At 42.6% G+C, this 14623-nt stretch overlaps 1 protein-coding gene across 3 annotated transcripts in view; it reads right to left on the reverse strand.

Annotated features, from left to right (window-relative positions):
• Positions 1-8053: 8053 nt before the first annotated feature.
• The window catches only part of CSK (C-terminal Src kinase), a 2395116-nt gene continuing 2388546 nt past the window's right edge, over positions 8054-14623 (reverse strand). For all 3 annotated transcript variants that reach the window (XM_044077191.1, XM_044077192.1, XM_044077193.1), the window contains one exon: positions 8054-8914. In XM_044077191.1, coding sequence (XP_043933126.1) covers positions 8732-8914 — 183 coding nt within the window. In that variant the 3' untranslated portion in view covers positions 8054-8731. The remainder of the gene's footprint in view (positions 8915-14623) is intronic.

A 14623-nucleotide genomic window follows, 5' to 3' on the forward strand; every position in this document is an offset into this window, starting at 1 on the left:
ACTCGAACATCTACATTTATGGTAGGTACAAAACTGTACTATGTTCATCGTGTTTCACTGCTGCAGTCATTACACTTGGGTTGAATCCCAAAGCTGAGTTAGGGTGGCTGGTTCTATAGAGGATTAGGTGTGGCTATGAGGCCCTGCAACACTGCAGTGGCAAAGCCAGCTCTGGATCTAGAATAAAAAGGCAAATGGTAATGCTTGGTAAAGGTGTGCACTGAACTCCAAGCTGCAGCTTCCAAGATATCTTTGGTAGGTACTCCTCTAAGGTAGGCAGTAGAAGTGGCAGTTGCCCTGGTGGAATGTGGTCTAATGTTACTAGGTACAGGTTTCCCATACTGTGTGTAGCAGAACCGGATACAGTGTCCTGTCTGCTTTGAAATAGCCTTTCCCTGTGATCCTGCAGCATATGCTACAAACAATTGCTCAGTTTTTCTGAAAGCTTTTGTTTTGTCCAAGGAGAAACGTAATTGTCTGTGTATGTCCAAGGAATGCAGAAGTCTCTCCCCTTTATTCTGGGGATTTGGATAAAAGGTTGGCAAGTGAATAGTTTGGTTAAGAGCCATACTGGATACCACCTTAGGCATAAAGGAAGGGTTTGTTCTTAAAGAAACCCTGTCTTGATGAAAAATGATGAAAGGCTCCACTGCCATTAGTGCCTGTAACTCTGAGACTCTTCGTGCTGAGGTTATTGCCAGAAGTAGAGCAGTTTTCCATGATAACATATTTTAATTCTGCTGAATTGGCTGGCTCAAAAGAAGGTAAAATGAGTTTTTCCAAGACAAGATTGAGGTCCCAAGTAGGTGTAGGTGCTCTCCGGGGTGGTCTTATGTTTTTAGCCCCTCTGAGGTACTGCTTTAGCAATGGATGAGAGAAAATAGGAAGGTCTGTGTTGTAATGAGCCGAGATGGCAGAGGCATGGATCTTAATGGAGGAGAAGGACAGTCCTTTGTCCAGCATCTCAGTTAAGTATTGCAGTATCTGAGGAATGTTTGGGACAAGAGGGTCAAAGCTTTGAGACTGGTTCCAGGCACAGAATCTTTTCCACTTTTCTGAATAAGATTTCCTGGTGCTAGGCCTCCTGGTCTCCAAAATGACATCCATAACAGCTTTAGAGAGAGGTGTTGTTTGTTTGACTAATGAATCTGCTATGCAGCCAGGTATAAGGTTTTGAGCGGACTGTGCAGGATCTGATTGTTTTGTTGCATCAGAAGGTGTGGAATTTGAGGTAAAATACATGGTGGTCCTTAAGCTAAGTTCTTTAAGATTGGGTACCAGTGCTGGCGTGGCGAGTCTGGAGCAATCAGGATCATCTGTGTTTTTTCTTGTCTGGCTTTTAGGAGTACCTTTGAGAGGAGAGGCAGTGGTGGAAAGGCATAAACTTTTAGTTTTTTCCAGCTGAACGAAACAGCATCCACTTTCCATGCTTGTGTGTGATACGTCCCTGTGCAGAATTTTTGTAGTTGGCAATTCAGTGTGGAGGCAAAAAGATCTATGCCTGGGCACCCCATTTGTGCGTTATCATGCTGAAGACTTGTGGATTTAGTTTCCACTCGTGAGGATCCATGATGTTTCTGCTTAAGTTGTCTGCCAGAGTATTTTTCTTTCCTGGCAGGAATTGTGCTTGCAGATGAACTTGATAAGTCAGAGCTGTCTTCCACAAGGTCATGGCTTGTCTACATAGTGGGTAAGAATGAGTGCCCCCTTGCTTATGTACCACATTACTGTGGTGTTGTCCATCTTTAATAATAATTGTCCTGGATGCAGAAGGTCCTTGAAAGCTGTTGGGGCATTTTGTACAGCCAACATCTCTTTTTGATTGATGTGAAGATGCATTTGGTCTGCGGTCCACTTGCCCTGAATGCATTTTCCTCCCATGTGTGCTCCCCAGGCGTAATCCGAAGCATCTGTTGTTAAAGTCTGCCTGGCTGTGAGTAGAGTGAAAGGCTGACCCTTGTTGAGGTGACATGCCTTTGCCCACCATCGAAACTCCTGTTGTAGGCAGGTAATTAGTGGTATTACTGTTTCCAAACTGTGAGAGTGTTGAGTCCAAACACTTTTTAGGTACCATTGTAACTTCCTCATATGCAGTTTGGCATATGGAATTAGTAGTATGCAAGATGCCATGAATCCCAAGGCCTGCAGAATTTTTCTTGTAGGGAGTTGGGACTTTGTTGCCATCAATTGAAAATACTGAGTCAGTTGTCCTGGTTTGTCTGGCGTGAGATAAGCCATCTGGGCCGTTGTATTTAAGCTGGCACCTAAGAATATCATCTCTTGTGAGGGCACTAGTTTTGACTTATTTTCGTTTACTGTGTACCCTAGGCAAATTAGCAACCTTTTTACAAATGCCAGATGCTTTAGAAGAATGTCCTTGCTCTCTGCTTGAATAAGGCAGTCATCTAGGTATGGATATAGTTGAATTCCCTTTTGTCTGCAAAATGCAATTACTGGTGCCAGGCACTTTGTGAAGACCCTGGGCGCAGTAGATAAGCCAAAGGGCAGTGCAGAGAATTGGTAGTGCATTGAACCAGCTATGAATCAGAGGTATCTTCTGCAATTGTGTCTGATAGGGACATGCAGGTATGCCTCTTTGAGGTCCAAAGTAACAAGCCAAGCCTTCTTGCCCAACATGCTGCAGTGTCAACATTTTGAATTTCGGAACATCCAGGTAAGTATTTAGAGTAGAAAGGTCTAATATGGGTCTCCAGGCTTTGTCCTTTCTGGGGACCAGGAAGAGTCTCGAGTAAAATCCTTGCCCCTGTTCCTGCTGTGGTACTTTTTGAATAGCTCTCATGTCCTTGAGGGCTGTAATTTGCTTTTGTGCCTCTGCCCATTGATTTTGTGGCAGGTCTGGCATTCCTTTTAGCCTTGGTAAAGTGTGAAAGTGGAACCTGTAACCTTGAGACACGATATTCAGAACCCATTTGCCTTGGGTGATTGTTTGCCAATTTTGTGAAAAAAGTGGTAGTTTTCCCCCTAAGGGAGCTGCCAAAAGGAAAGAGCTTGGCATTGGAAGGGCGGAGTCATTGGGACTGTTTCCTGTAAGGTTGTGACTTGTCCTCACCTCCTTTTGGGGCTGAAGCACCCCACTGTCTTGGTCTGCAAGAGCCTCGGGGCTGAGATCTGCCCCTTGGGCATCTGTATCTGCCTCTTTGTGGCCTGTCTGACACTGGAAAGTACCAATTCTTTGTAGGCCAATTTCTGCTAAATTGAGGTGGCTGTACCTGTAAGAAATCATTTACTGTTTGCATAGATTTTGCCTTATCTTCCATTTTCTTTAATACCTCCTCTGCCTTAACACCAAATAAAATATCTTGCTGTAAAGCAGCATCCAATAATTTTGCCTTAACATGATCTGGTAAACTTTGTTCTTTTAACCAAGCATGCCTTCGAATCACAGACCCTGTAACTGCTGCTCTACAAGAAGCCTCTAATGAATCAAAACCACATTGCAAAGTATGTTTTCCCACTTGTTCAGCTGCATGCAATAAATCCTGCATTTCCTTGTAGTCAGGATGTTCTGCACTAGTAGTCATTTTCTGTTTTAATTGAGACTAAGTATTGTTGGTATTTAAGCATGTGAAACTGGCAATTTAAAGCCCTCACTGCTAAAGTTGTAGAAGTGTAAACTTTCTTCCCCCATCTGTCTAATGCTCTAGAATCCCTGTCAGAGGGAACTGGATTTTTAGCTGTGGAAGCCTTTACCCCTTTGGGACCCTGGGAAATAGTTTCTGGGTTAGCAGCAGGGTTTTTATAAAGAAATTTGTGAGAGTCAGGGACTCTGTAGTACCGGTCCGGCTTGACTGGAGCAGGGGGTAAAGAATCAGGATTTAAACTGGATTCAGAGAACACATCATCCGCAATATCCAACACTGGCGGAATAGCAAGGGGCCTGTGCTGATGCAATAAAAGAAAGTCTCTGAGCCTTTTCTTGGATTCTGAATAATCCTGGCCCTCCCAATGGAAATGCTCCCTCATGGTATGTAAAGTTTCCCCAAAAGAATAATCCTCAGGAGGAGAGGCCGAATGAATTGATTCTTCAGCATCAGAGTCCTCATGGGGGGGGGGGGGGTGGTAAAGAGTATTCCTGGTCTGAAGAGGAATCAGAATATATAGAAATCTGGTCAGAGGAATCATAGTCTGTATCCTGCCTAGTCCTTTTATCAGGAGGGGGATGGGAACCCCTGATCAGAGTAATTAAGTCTTCGGCCATTTTGAGCATCTGTTTTTTAGGCATGGAGGCCTGTCCAGGTGAATGGTGTACTTGCTTCTTTGTCTTTAATGGAGTTTTAGACTTGGCTGTAGTTTTAAAGGTAAGTTGAGAAGGTCTGAAAACACCCTCAGAAGCCGATGCCTGCTCAGCAGCTCCGGACCCATCTGAAGGGTTAGTCTCCGTAGGCCCAACACCTTGAGTATCCAGAGGCCTAGGTACCTCCACGTGGGAGTCAGTAGCGGCCTGTGGCTCTGAGGTAGCAGGTGTCAGGGGCTGCGAAAGCGCCTCACTGAGAACCAGCGATTGGCTAGAAGAGGCTTTGTCAGTTTTGGACCTTGGATGCCTGTCCTTATCCTTGTCTCTGCGTTTTTTGTGCATTCCGGTCGTCGGTTGTTCCAACAGCATGGTATAATTAAATCTTCAGCCAAAGTAATGGCAAGCAAAATCAAACTGGCGTTTAATAGTGCGTTTGTTAAATCTAGCACAAAACTGACAACTAGTGACGTTGTGATCTGGGCCTAGGCACGGAATACAGTAAGAATGAAAATTCTTATGAGGTATTTGCTTCCCACAAGAAATACAATTATTAACTTTTACTGACATCGGTCTGAGGCAAGAAAAAGTTTCCCCAACGGGGTACTTAGCTTTATTGAAGACTTCGGGTCTGAAAATTGAATTTGATATCTCACTAGTCGGCCGACCGGCACTTGCGAACTGCTTTTGCTTCGGGCACCGCGCAGCAAGAAAGACGGAGAAAATGGTGTCAGCTGCATCTTATATACCCCTGGCGCACTGACGTCAGGGAGGAAGCAACAGCAACCGACGCCGGACCAAGACTTTGGAACTCTGGCCAACTGCGGGCCCGCCTGACGGCAGGATAACCCGAGTGTAATGACTGCAGCAGTGAAACACGATGAACATCAGTGTGGGCACCATTCTAAAGCTGCAATCTTTCAGATCCACTTCATACAAGAAAAGACCTGATTGGTTGCAGCATTTCTTTGACTGCACTTGCATTTTTTTTAAACAGGTGTACCTGCCACTGGCTTAGCTCAGGAATTGGAGAATATCTCATTGAGGAAGACTGTATACACCGTCAACTGTCCTTGATGTTCCTCATAACAATTATGATTTTTCTGGTAGAACAGAGGATTACAGTCAGTAAGTAATCTCAGATATTAGAGTTTTATGCTGCTTACTGTCAAGAAATGTATGTTGATGCAAAACTTGCTCTACTAACTTCATTTTTACAAGCGAATTAGAGTAATGTTTAAAAATTGTCCCTGATTTGGGTACTTTGCCTCCCCAGTATTTTTGTTTTTGTACGGAATTTTTGTTCAAAGAAGTTGACAGAGATAAAAGAATGCTTCTAATTTTGAGTCTTAAAAAGTCCATTTTCCATTGAAAGGGCCTGTCGCTCATTTTTTTTTCTAGCTGTCCACACTAAATAATACTGAATCATATTACTTCAGAAGAACTTTTTGCCTACAGGTAGAAACTGGATTTTAACAAGGAATCTGACACTGTACATAAAAGCAGAGAGGGAAGAAGCCCAGAACAGCTATTGGCAACCTGAGGGTAAATGAGAAAGGACAGAGATCTAGTGGAAACAGTAAACGGTGGATGGTCAAAGGGTGTAAGTGTTGGAAAAAGTCCTGCTTAGTATGCTTGTGTCAAATGCCACACTGAAGTTGGCAGCACGTTCAGCTTGTATAATGATGGCGTGAAAATTTGCTGTAACCATCACAGACTGGGGGTGTGACCTCCAAGGGGATATCAGGTGATGCACTTTAGGCAGACAAGTGTCAGCACTGATTTTCCATATTTATGCATGGTGGAGGCTTGAAGCCATGGAATACATTCAAACTTTAGGGTGTAAGAAAAAGGTTTGGAGGGAATAACCACCTGCAACATGAATTACGCTATACAATGTTAAAGAACAATGGCTAAGGTGAATATGATGCTAAGGTATAGAAGCATGCAGAATGTAGGCATGAGGTTCAGAAGTCATCTTTATGCAGCAGAGGACATTAGGAAAGCTACATTTGGAGTACAATGTACTGTTTTAGAGGCCATACAGAGGGAATAAACTAAAACAAGTAATTTTGTGCAACACCACTTAATGGAATGGAAGGGATGAGGTGCAAGCAGAAAAACAAAAAGTTTGGCACACATAAATAAAAAAGAGAACAATGAAGAGAAAGAGCTATGAAATGATGTGACATGATATGATACAAGAGCAAGTAAGAAGGTGACAGATGAAGAGGAAGATCAAGTGGGAAGAAGGAAACACAAGTGGTAGCCAGAAGGGGTACAGCTCAGGTTAAACCAAAGAAAATACTACTTCTTGGATAAAGCGCCTGGGACCTAACGTTTACTGTCCGAAACAGAGGGAAAGAGCAAGTCATCAAAGTAGCTGAAAGTTGCAAAACCCAGGGTACTTATGATGCTCACATTAACAGGTCTCTAATGGCCTTAATCCTGTAGCTTCATAAGTAAACAAACAGTTTACTAAAATCCAATAACCTGGGTTTCATTACTCCAAGGCTGTGTGTGACCATGCATTTTGTTATAATAGAAATGGATGTGGGCACTGGAAGTTGAATTCCTTCAGTCAGATCACTTTATGCTGAAAATGCATTATCATATTTTTTGGGACGTTATCTACCCCAGGGAACTACCGCTGATAATATGCCCCTAAGAGTTGACCCAGATGTTTGGGATTTAGGCAGTTATGTGTACAGCAACCTAACTTTCAGCCAATGTGTCCACTGTCATAAGAAAGTTCTTCTAAAATTGGGCAGCTTATAAACAAAAGGATTGTGTCTAGATCTAGGGATGTTACTGCCACCCTTTACTCAGCCTTCATTCAGACGATCATTGAATATAATGATCCTTATTGGCATGTACCTGTAAGCATACATACGACTTGAAAGCTCAAAGGGATACTTACTGAAATGATACAAGGTCTAAACGGTATGTCCTACATGGACCGATTCAAAGCCCTGTCATTATATTCAGTATCTTAAAGACTGCTATGCTAAGAGGTGCCCTCCATCTGGCATACAAGGCATCCTCCAACCCAATACTGATGGACCTACTGCACATCAGCAAGTCAAATGGTAACAGAAACACAGTCTGGAGATCTAAACCTCTTCTGCAACAAGAACAGAATGGTTTGGAGGGACAGGTATATCTTGCAGAAGATACTACTGCTCTGGAACAAACACTCCATGTAAAACAATGCTCACCCATGTCCATATTCAAGCGCAACTTTGATCTATGGATGGATAAACTACCCCAGGACTGCTCCTGTACTACTAATAGGCAGAAGCAGCTCCTAAATGCTTCATCCCAAACATGAGCCCCCTCAAGTTATATACAGTATGATACCAGTTATTTTCAATAGGTAGTAATATTTAATTATTGACATTGTTTAGGTAAAGCCAATCTAACATCAAATGGGATAGGTTAACTCAAGCACCAAAAGGGAAGTTGGCTAGACTTAAAAAGGCACGCAAGGCAAGCTAGCCTAGTATTTGCCTATGAACCAATAAAATGATAAGTAAACTGAAATTCATCTAAGGACATTTAGAAAAGGTACAATACAACTAGTTCAACTTGGATAATCATAATATTTCTTCTCTGATGTTTTTTTTCATATATTGAGGACTGCTCTGTGACAAACTGCTGCTTGACTAAGATATAACCTTTCCTTGGTACAGACTGGGAATATCTTCTTTTAATTTCCTAATCACGCCTACTTTCCATAAGCAGTATCAATACCAGCTCGCTGCACTGAAAAAAACAAAGCAAAAGACCACGCACACTATCTCACTTATATGGAATGGTTTATTACAGAATAATCTCACCGTTGGCATGTAAGGTAAATGTAAAGCACAGACAGGAATGAAAGGCCTCCCAAGCAGCATGCAAACCTTGTACTGGGTTGAATCAAAACCAAATTGCTTTAAATTAACATGATTCAGTTAACCAAATGTTTATTTCCAGATTTTACTTTTTTGATAGTCATAAAATTTATCTCAAGCAAAAATTTCCCAAACCGCATTACAATAACCCGTGTCACTTCTGAACTGTTCTGTGCGGTTCCCCATTGTCAGTGATGATACTAAGATATATTTGGTTCAAATACAGTCAAGTATGAAAATACATAGAAGCAGAGAAGCAGAGTTTTTGTGGCAGGAGGCACTTGGCACAGAGCGATAAATACCACAAAAACATTATGGGAACAGACTGTAACATGCTACTTCTTTTTTCCTCCATCCTTTTTTTCCTGGAAAGGACAGAGGAACAGGTTAATGGATTTCAATTCACACACAACAAGAACAAACTGGCAAGGAATTCCAGCTGTAGGGTTGCGGAGATATGCACAGTTCAAATATGGTTTAAGAAGGGTGCTTTTTGTAAAAGCCCAGCAGTTTTACTGATTTAGCAGTCTTTTTCCTTGAATGGCAATAAGAAAGACAGCAGAACCACTTCTCAAGCACAGTCTCATCGGTGGTACAGCTCTTTTTTAATCTGTTGTAGGTATTCCAGTAGTTGTTTGAAGGAAGGCCGCTGGTTGGGGTCTAGATGCCAGCATCTCTTCATCACTTCGTACACAGGAGCAGGGCAGCCATCTGGGGATTCCATTTTGTAGCCTTTTTCCACTCGGGGAACAACATCTTTTAATGGCTATTGAAGAGAAAAACACTTTATTTGGTGCAGTTCGAAAAGTTTTTTTTTAAAACACAGAGCACAAATTTGTGCAACAGGTACAGTTTTAGAGGAAGCACTGTTCTATACAGTGCAAGCACGACCAATAAACTAAAGCATTACACTTCCCTGTAATCTTGATTATGTAATAAGCACATCTACCGTACAGTGAAAGAAATCAGTTAAGATACATGATAAACATAAGACAAAATGTTATTTCAGAAAAAAGTAGTAAACTGTTTCGATCCAAAAAAAAATTTAGAAAAATGCTGCAACATACTGCTTGACTTGAGTGGCTACTACTGCTATAACTTAAACAGTTACACTTGTTCAAATTAAAAGTAAATAAAAATATTACACTATTACTGTAAACACTGTGTGATACTCCAGTGGTCTACATTCATTACATTTTTACGTGCATTACATCATTAGTTTACAAAGCTTAGAGGTGCATTACATTTTTAGTTTACAAATCTAAGAGGTCAGCTGGCATACTGAACTTTCTGCACGGGGTTAGGTTAAATTAATTATCTAATGGTCTGCAGTATACTGAACATCTGTTCCAGTATCAACTATGACAACATTTTATGAATGTGGTTATTGAGGGGAAACAATGAGTGGTAGATAAGAGCACAGGATTAAGGCTATGAGCTGTTAATGAGCTACTTTTAGCAGACCATGGTTTGATTTCCTCATTCTCCATTTGCCTACCATGCGACTCTGAGCAGACCCCAGCCATAAACTAACTTTACAATAAGAGGAGAAAGCTGTTACATGATAGAGCAAAATCCATAAAAGACAAGTCACCCCTGATCATTATTAGTAAAAAAATACGAGCACTCATAAAATCAACTAAGGCCAGTTTTGAGAGAAAAATTGCCATGGATTCAAAGGACAATCATAAGGCCTTTTTCAGCTATGTTAGGAACCTGGGTGGAAACTCCCAGATATGCTCAGAATTAGTCCAAAATAATACAAAAATCACTGAACCCACAGACATTGCCAACATACTGGCAGACAGGTTCAGTGCAAACTTCACCCCCCTCTCCCCCCCTAAAGGAGAGATAACTATCCCAGCGGAATGTAGCCTCCCAGACATCTCAAATGCGCAGGTGAAAGCTGCTCTCTCTAAAGCTAAAAACACAGCATCAATGGGACCGGATGGTGTTCCCGGCTGTGTGCTACACGAACTCAATGAGGAACTAAACCCGCACATAAGGCAGCTGTTTAATCTTAGCCTTACCACAGGATACGTGCCCAAGGAGTGGCGTACGGCAACTGTGGTCCCACTCCACAAAGGCGGTGCCTCTACGGACCCTGGTAATTACCACCCCATAAGCTTAACAAGCCTGGTCTGCAAAGCTATGGAGAGGATCATAATGGAACTCATAAACAAAGATATAGGGGACTTGCAGACATTGGACCCGACCCAGTTTGGCTTTGTCAAGGGCAGATCATGCCTTTTGAACTTGGTCGACTTCTTCAAAGCAGTCACCAAGGCCATTGATGAGGGAAAGGCAGTCCATACAGCCTACCTTGACCTTGCAAAAGCTTTCGACACAATACCCCACTCGGGTATTATAGAGAAACTTACCAGCTTAAATGTAAACCCATATGTCACAAGATGGGTTGCAAACTGGCTAAAGGACAGAACCCACAGGGTTAGAGTTGCTGGCGCCATGTCAGACTCCAAGCCGGTCACAAGTGGTGTCCCACAGGGCTCAGTCCTTGGCCCCCTGTTGTTCGGCATCTACTTCTTAGAAGTACAGGCAAACATAAGAGGACTATGGCTGACAAAGTTTGCAGATGACTGCAAACTGGGCACCATAGTGGAAAGTACATCGGACACAGATATCCTTCAGAGGGGTCTCACGGAAACTGATAGCTGGTGCCAGAGCCATGGCCTGAAGTTAAATGCCAAAAAATGTATAGTCATACCCTTCGGAAAAAACAAGGTAACCCCAATCTACCATATAGGTGGCAATCCACTAAGCACAGAAGAGGTTATCAGGGACCTGGGGACCCAGGTTGACAGTGGCCTTTCTTTTGACACTCACATTGCTAAAATGGTTAGAAACACCTTCTACATTGCCCACCTGATCATGAAGGGATTCACATCCAGATCAAGTGAGGTCATTGTTTCCCTGTACTCTTCACCTATCAGACCAATGATCGAGTACAATGCCCCATTCGGGATGTATCTCACCCGACACCTGCGGCAATTGGAGAGACCCCAAAAGTTCCTCACCAAAAGGATAAAGGGACTCCAAAATCTGTCATATGCTGCCAGACTGAAGAAACTCCAGCTCTATTCAGTCACATACCGTCTGCTCAGAGGTGACCTGTGCCTGACATACAAGGCCATGTCCAACCCGGAATTAATGGACATGCTCCACCTCAAAAAATCCAAATCTACCAGATCTACTAGAGCAAGCGACTTAAACCTTAGCACGGATATAAATAGGACATGCTGGAGGGATAGATTTGTCACCCAGAGACTCCCTATGCTGTGGAATAAAATCCCGGTCCATGTGAGGCAGAGCACCTCGCTGGCTCTGTTCAAGAGAAATCTTGACTGGTGGATGGGAGATCGTAGGTTTACCCCGGGAATCATCTCTGTGTCACTGCTGGACAGAGGCACAACAAACTAATGGGCACAGTATTTTTTAACATAAGGGGTGGCGTAAGCCACAAAACTTTGGGCAAGGCTTATAAATGCCTTAGGGCAGATAGCCTAGTATAAACCTATGAACTTATGAACTTATAAACTTAACTAAACAGTGTTCCGGGGTAATTAGTAAACTGGACTAGGCTCCTCAACGGTGTCCTGTACTGTACATGCCTAGTAACTGCATGAATCTATAGCAAAGGCAGTCATCTATCATTCTGAGGTTATTGCATTCTTCACACAAAATTCTGTCAAACTGGTTTATGTACAAGAAAGACACAACCATCACAAACTTTCATGACCCCATAGAGATAGCAAACCTGCTAGTGGATAGGTTTGGTGAAAAATTCACTCCCTTAACCCCTCCCAACTTACAACAAACCTTCCTCCGAACTCCCCCTCCCAAACTACATATCTGAAGAGCAGGTCCTCAAAGCCTTGTCCAATGCAAAAAACACAGTATCTATGAGACGAGGTGACATCCCAGGCTTTTCTAAACAGGCTAAAACATAAACTAGCATCACCACTAGGTACCCTTTTGAATCATAGCCTAACCACAGGCTTTGTTCCTACGGAAATAGAGAACAGCAACAATTATTCCCCACCACAAAGGTGGCCTAGCAACAGACCTGGGGAATTACAGACCCATACGCCTGACCAGCCTCATCTGTAAGGCCATGGAATGTATCATTATAGACTTCATAAAAAAAGACACAGGTGACCTCCAAACCCTGGATCCTACCCAATTTGGCTTCGTGAAGGGCAGATCCTGCCTGTTAAATCTGGGGGGGATTTCTTTGAAAATGTGACCAAGGCCACTGAGGAGGGCAAATCAGTGCACACAGCATACCTTGATATGGCAAAGGCTTTTGACACAATCCCACATTCAGACTTTACCAATGAACTTGGCAAACTGAATGTAAAACCCTTTGTTATAAGATGGGTTGCCAACTGGCTCACAAAATGGAAACACACTATCAAAGTGGGTGACTCCACATCAACCAGCAGACCTGTTACCAGTGGGGTACCACAGGGGTCAGTGCCGGGCCCCTCTACTGTTTGGTATCGACTTGTCAGAAGTTCAGGTCAAAACTAAGGGGTTATGGCTGACCTAGTTTGCAGACAGCTGCAAACTAGGTGCAATCACTGAATCCCTAAATGATGTTAGTACAGTCCAGGTCTCAAGCAGACCAACGACTGGTGTATTAGTCAAGGTCTCAAAGTGAATGCAAAGAAATGTGTCATTCCCTTCGGCACAAACAATGTCACCTAAGTACCCATGAAGTAGTAAGGTACCTCGGATCACAAGTTGACTGCAGCCTTAACTTCAACCACCATGTGTCTACTATAGTAAGGGAATCTTTCTACATAGTACATTTGACTAGTAAAGGCATCATCTCAAGAGCAAAAGAAGTTATAACCCCCCCTGTACTCAGCACTTATCTGGTCCATAATTGAGTATAACGTCACATTTGGCATGTACCGTACTAAACACCTGCAGCAATTGCAGACACCTCCAAGGTTTCTAACAAAGAAGATCAAGGGGCTCCAGCATGTGCCATACACTGACCGACTAAAGTTCCTGTCACTATACTCCGCATTGTATAGACATCTTAGGGGAGACTTGTGTCTGGCCTACAGAGCAATCCAAGCAACAAACCCAATGAACTTGCTGCATATCTGTAAATCAAACAGGACTAGGGCTAGGGCTACTCGTTCCAGGGACCTAAATATAGCCTGCAACTTAAACAGGACATGCTGGAGGGGCAGATTTATCTCCCAGTGATTGCCAAGTCTTTGAAACAGAGCACCTCTATGACAGTGTTCAAGAGGAACTTGGATGAGTGGATGGGGCACCACAAATTCTTACCGGGGATACAGCCCACAACCCTCCTAGACATGGACAGTCATCACTAAATGCAGTCATGGGTACTGACTAGCATTTCTATGGTATTACACTGGGATGAAATGGCTAGGCTTAAAATGGCCTCTGGGTCGATAGCCTAGTAATCTCCTGCGATATCTCCTGCGATTCTACAAATATCAATGTGCAAAACTGCAGGTCAGCTTTATTTAGTTACTCCTGTTACAAATATGCCAGTACATTCAAGAATATATCATCATATGTGAAAGACCACATAAGGTATGCTCAACTGAAATAAAAATGGGCTTGAAAAAGAAACTTAATGTTCATTCATTTATTTTTTAAGAGGCTGCAGGATTGACCCAATAGTTTACAGGTTACCCTTCTTGCACCCTAATGACATATTCATTCCTAGATCAGGGAAAGAATCCTATGGCCCGTTCATTTTGTGTGGAGGCAAGAGTCCAGTGTTAAGGAACAAACTGATGTGCTGATTCTGTGGATTTGTTATTTTCCCACTCTCTTGGCAGCTTGTGTGCTCCATGATAGCCAATTCTGGCAGATGAATGCTTGCTAAAGTACAGTTGTGTACACTTACCATAAATGTAGATGTTCGAGTGTATTCACTGTTGCAGTCATTAGATTTGGGTAATCTGCTGGCAGGTTGCCCTCAGTCGGCCTGAATATCAAAGTCTTGGGTCCTGCGTCAGTTGCTGTCTCCTCTTCCATGATGTCAGGTCATCAGGGGTATAAAACATGCAGCCGACGCTATTTTCTTCAGTTTTTCATGCCCCAGATGTCAGGTGCCCCCCAAATGGGGAGCAAAAAAAAAAAAAAAAATATATATATATATATATATATATATATATATATATAAATGCAATTGTAACAACATAAACTTTACCTTCATCTAAAAGCAAAACATAAAAGTTCCAAACGACAAGTAAAGCAATGCCAGCAAGTAGACCTAAACGCTTAATTTTATTAACAGGTACAAATGCAACTAGCGTTGCTGGTCTGTTGCTGTCTTGTATTTTTGGAGTGAGGTTCATCTAAAAGCAAATACATCACAAAGGCTGTAGAATATAGTGAAGGAAAAAGAAGTACTAGAAAAAAGGGGATGGCAGGTGGGTAACTCGGACTGCAACAGTGAATA

This window comes from Protopterus annectens, chromosome 7.part0, assembly GCF_019279795.1.
Source record: "Protopterus annectens isolate FY-2018-M chromosome 7.part0, PAN1.0, whole genome shotgun sequence".
Taxonomy (NCBI): Eukaryota; Metazoa; Chordata; order Ceratodontiformes; family Protopteridae; genus Protopterus; species Protopterus annectens.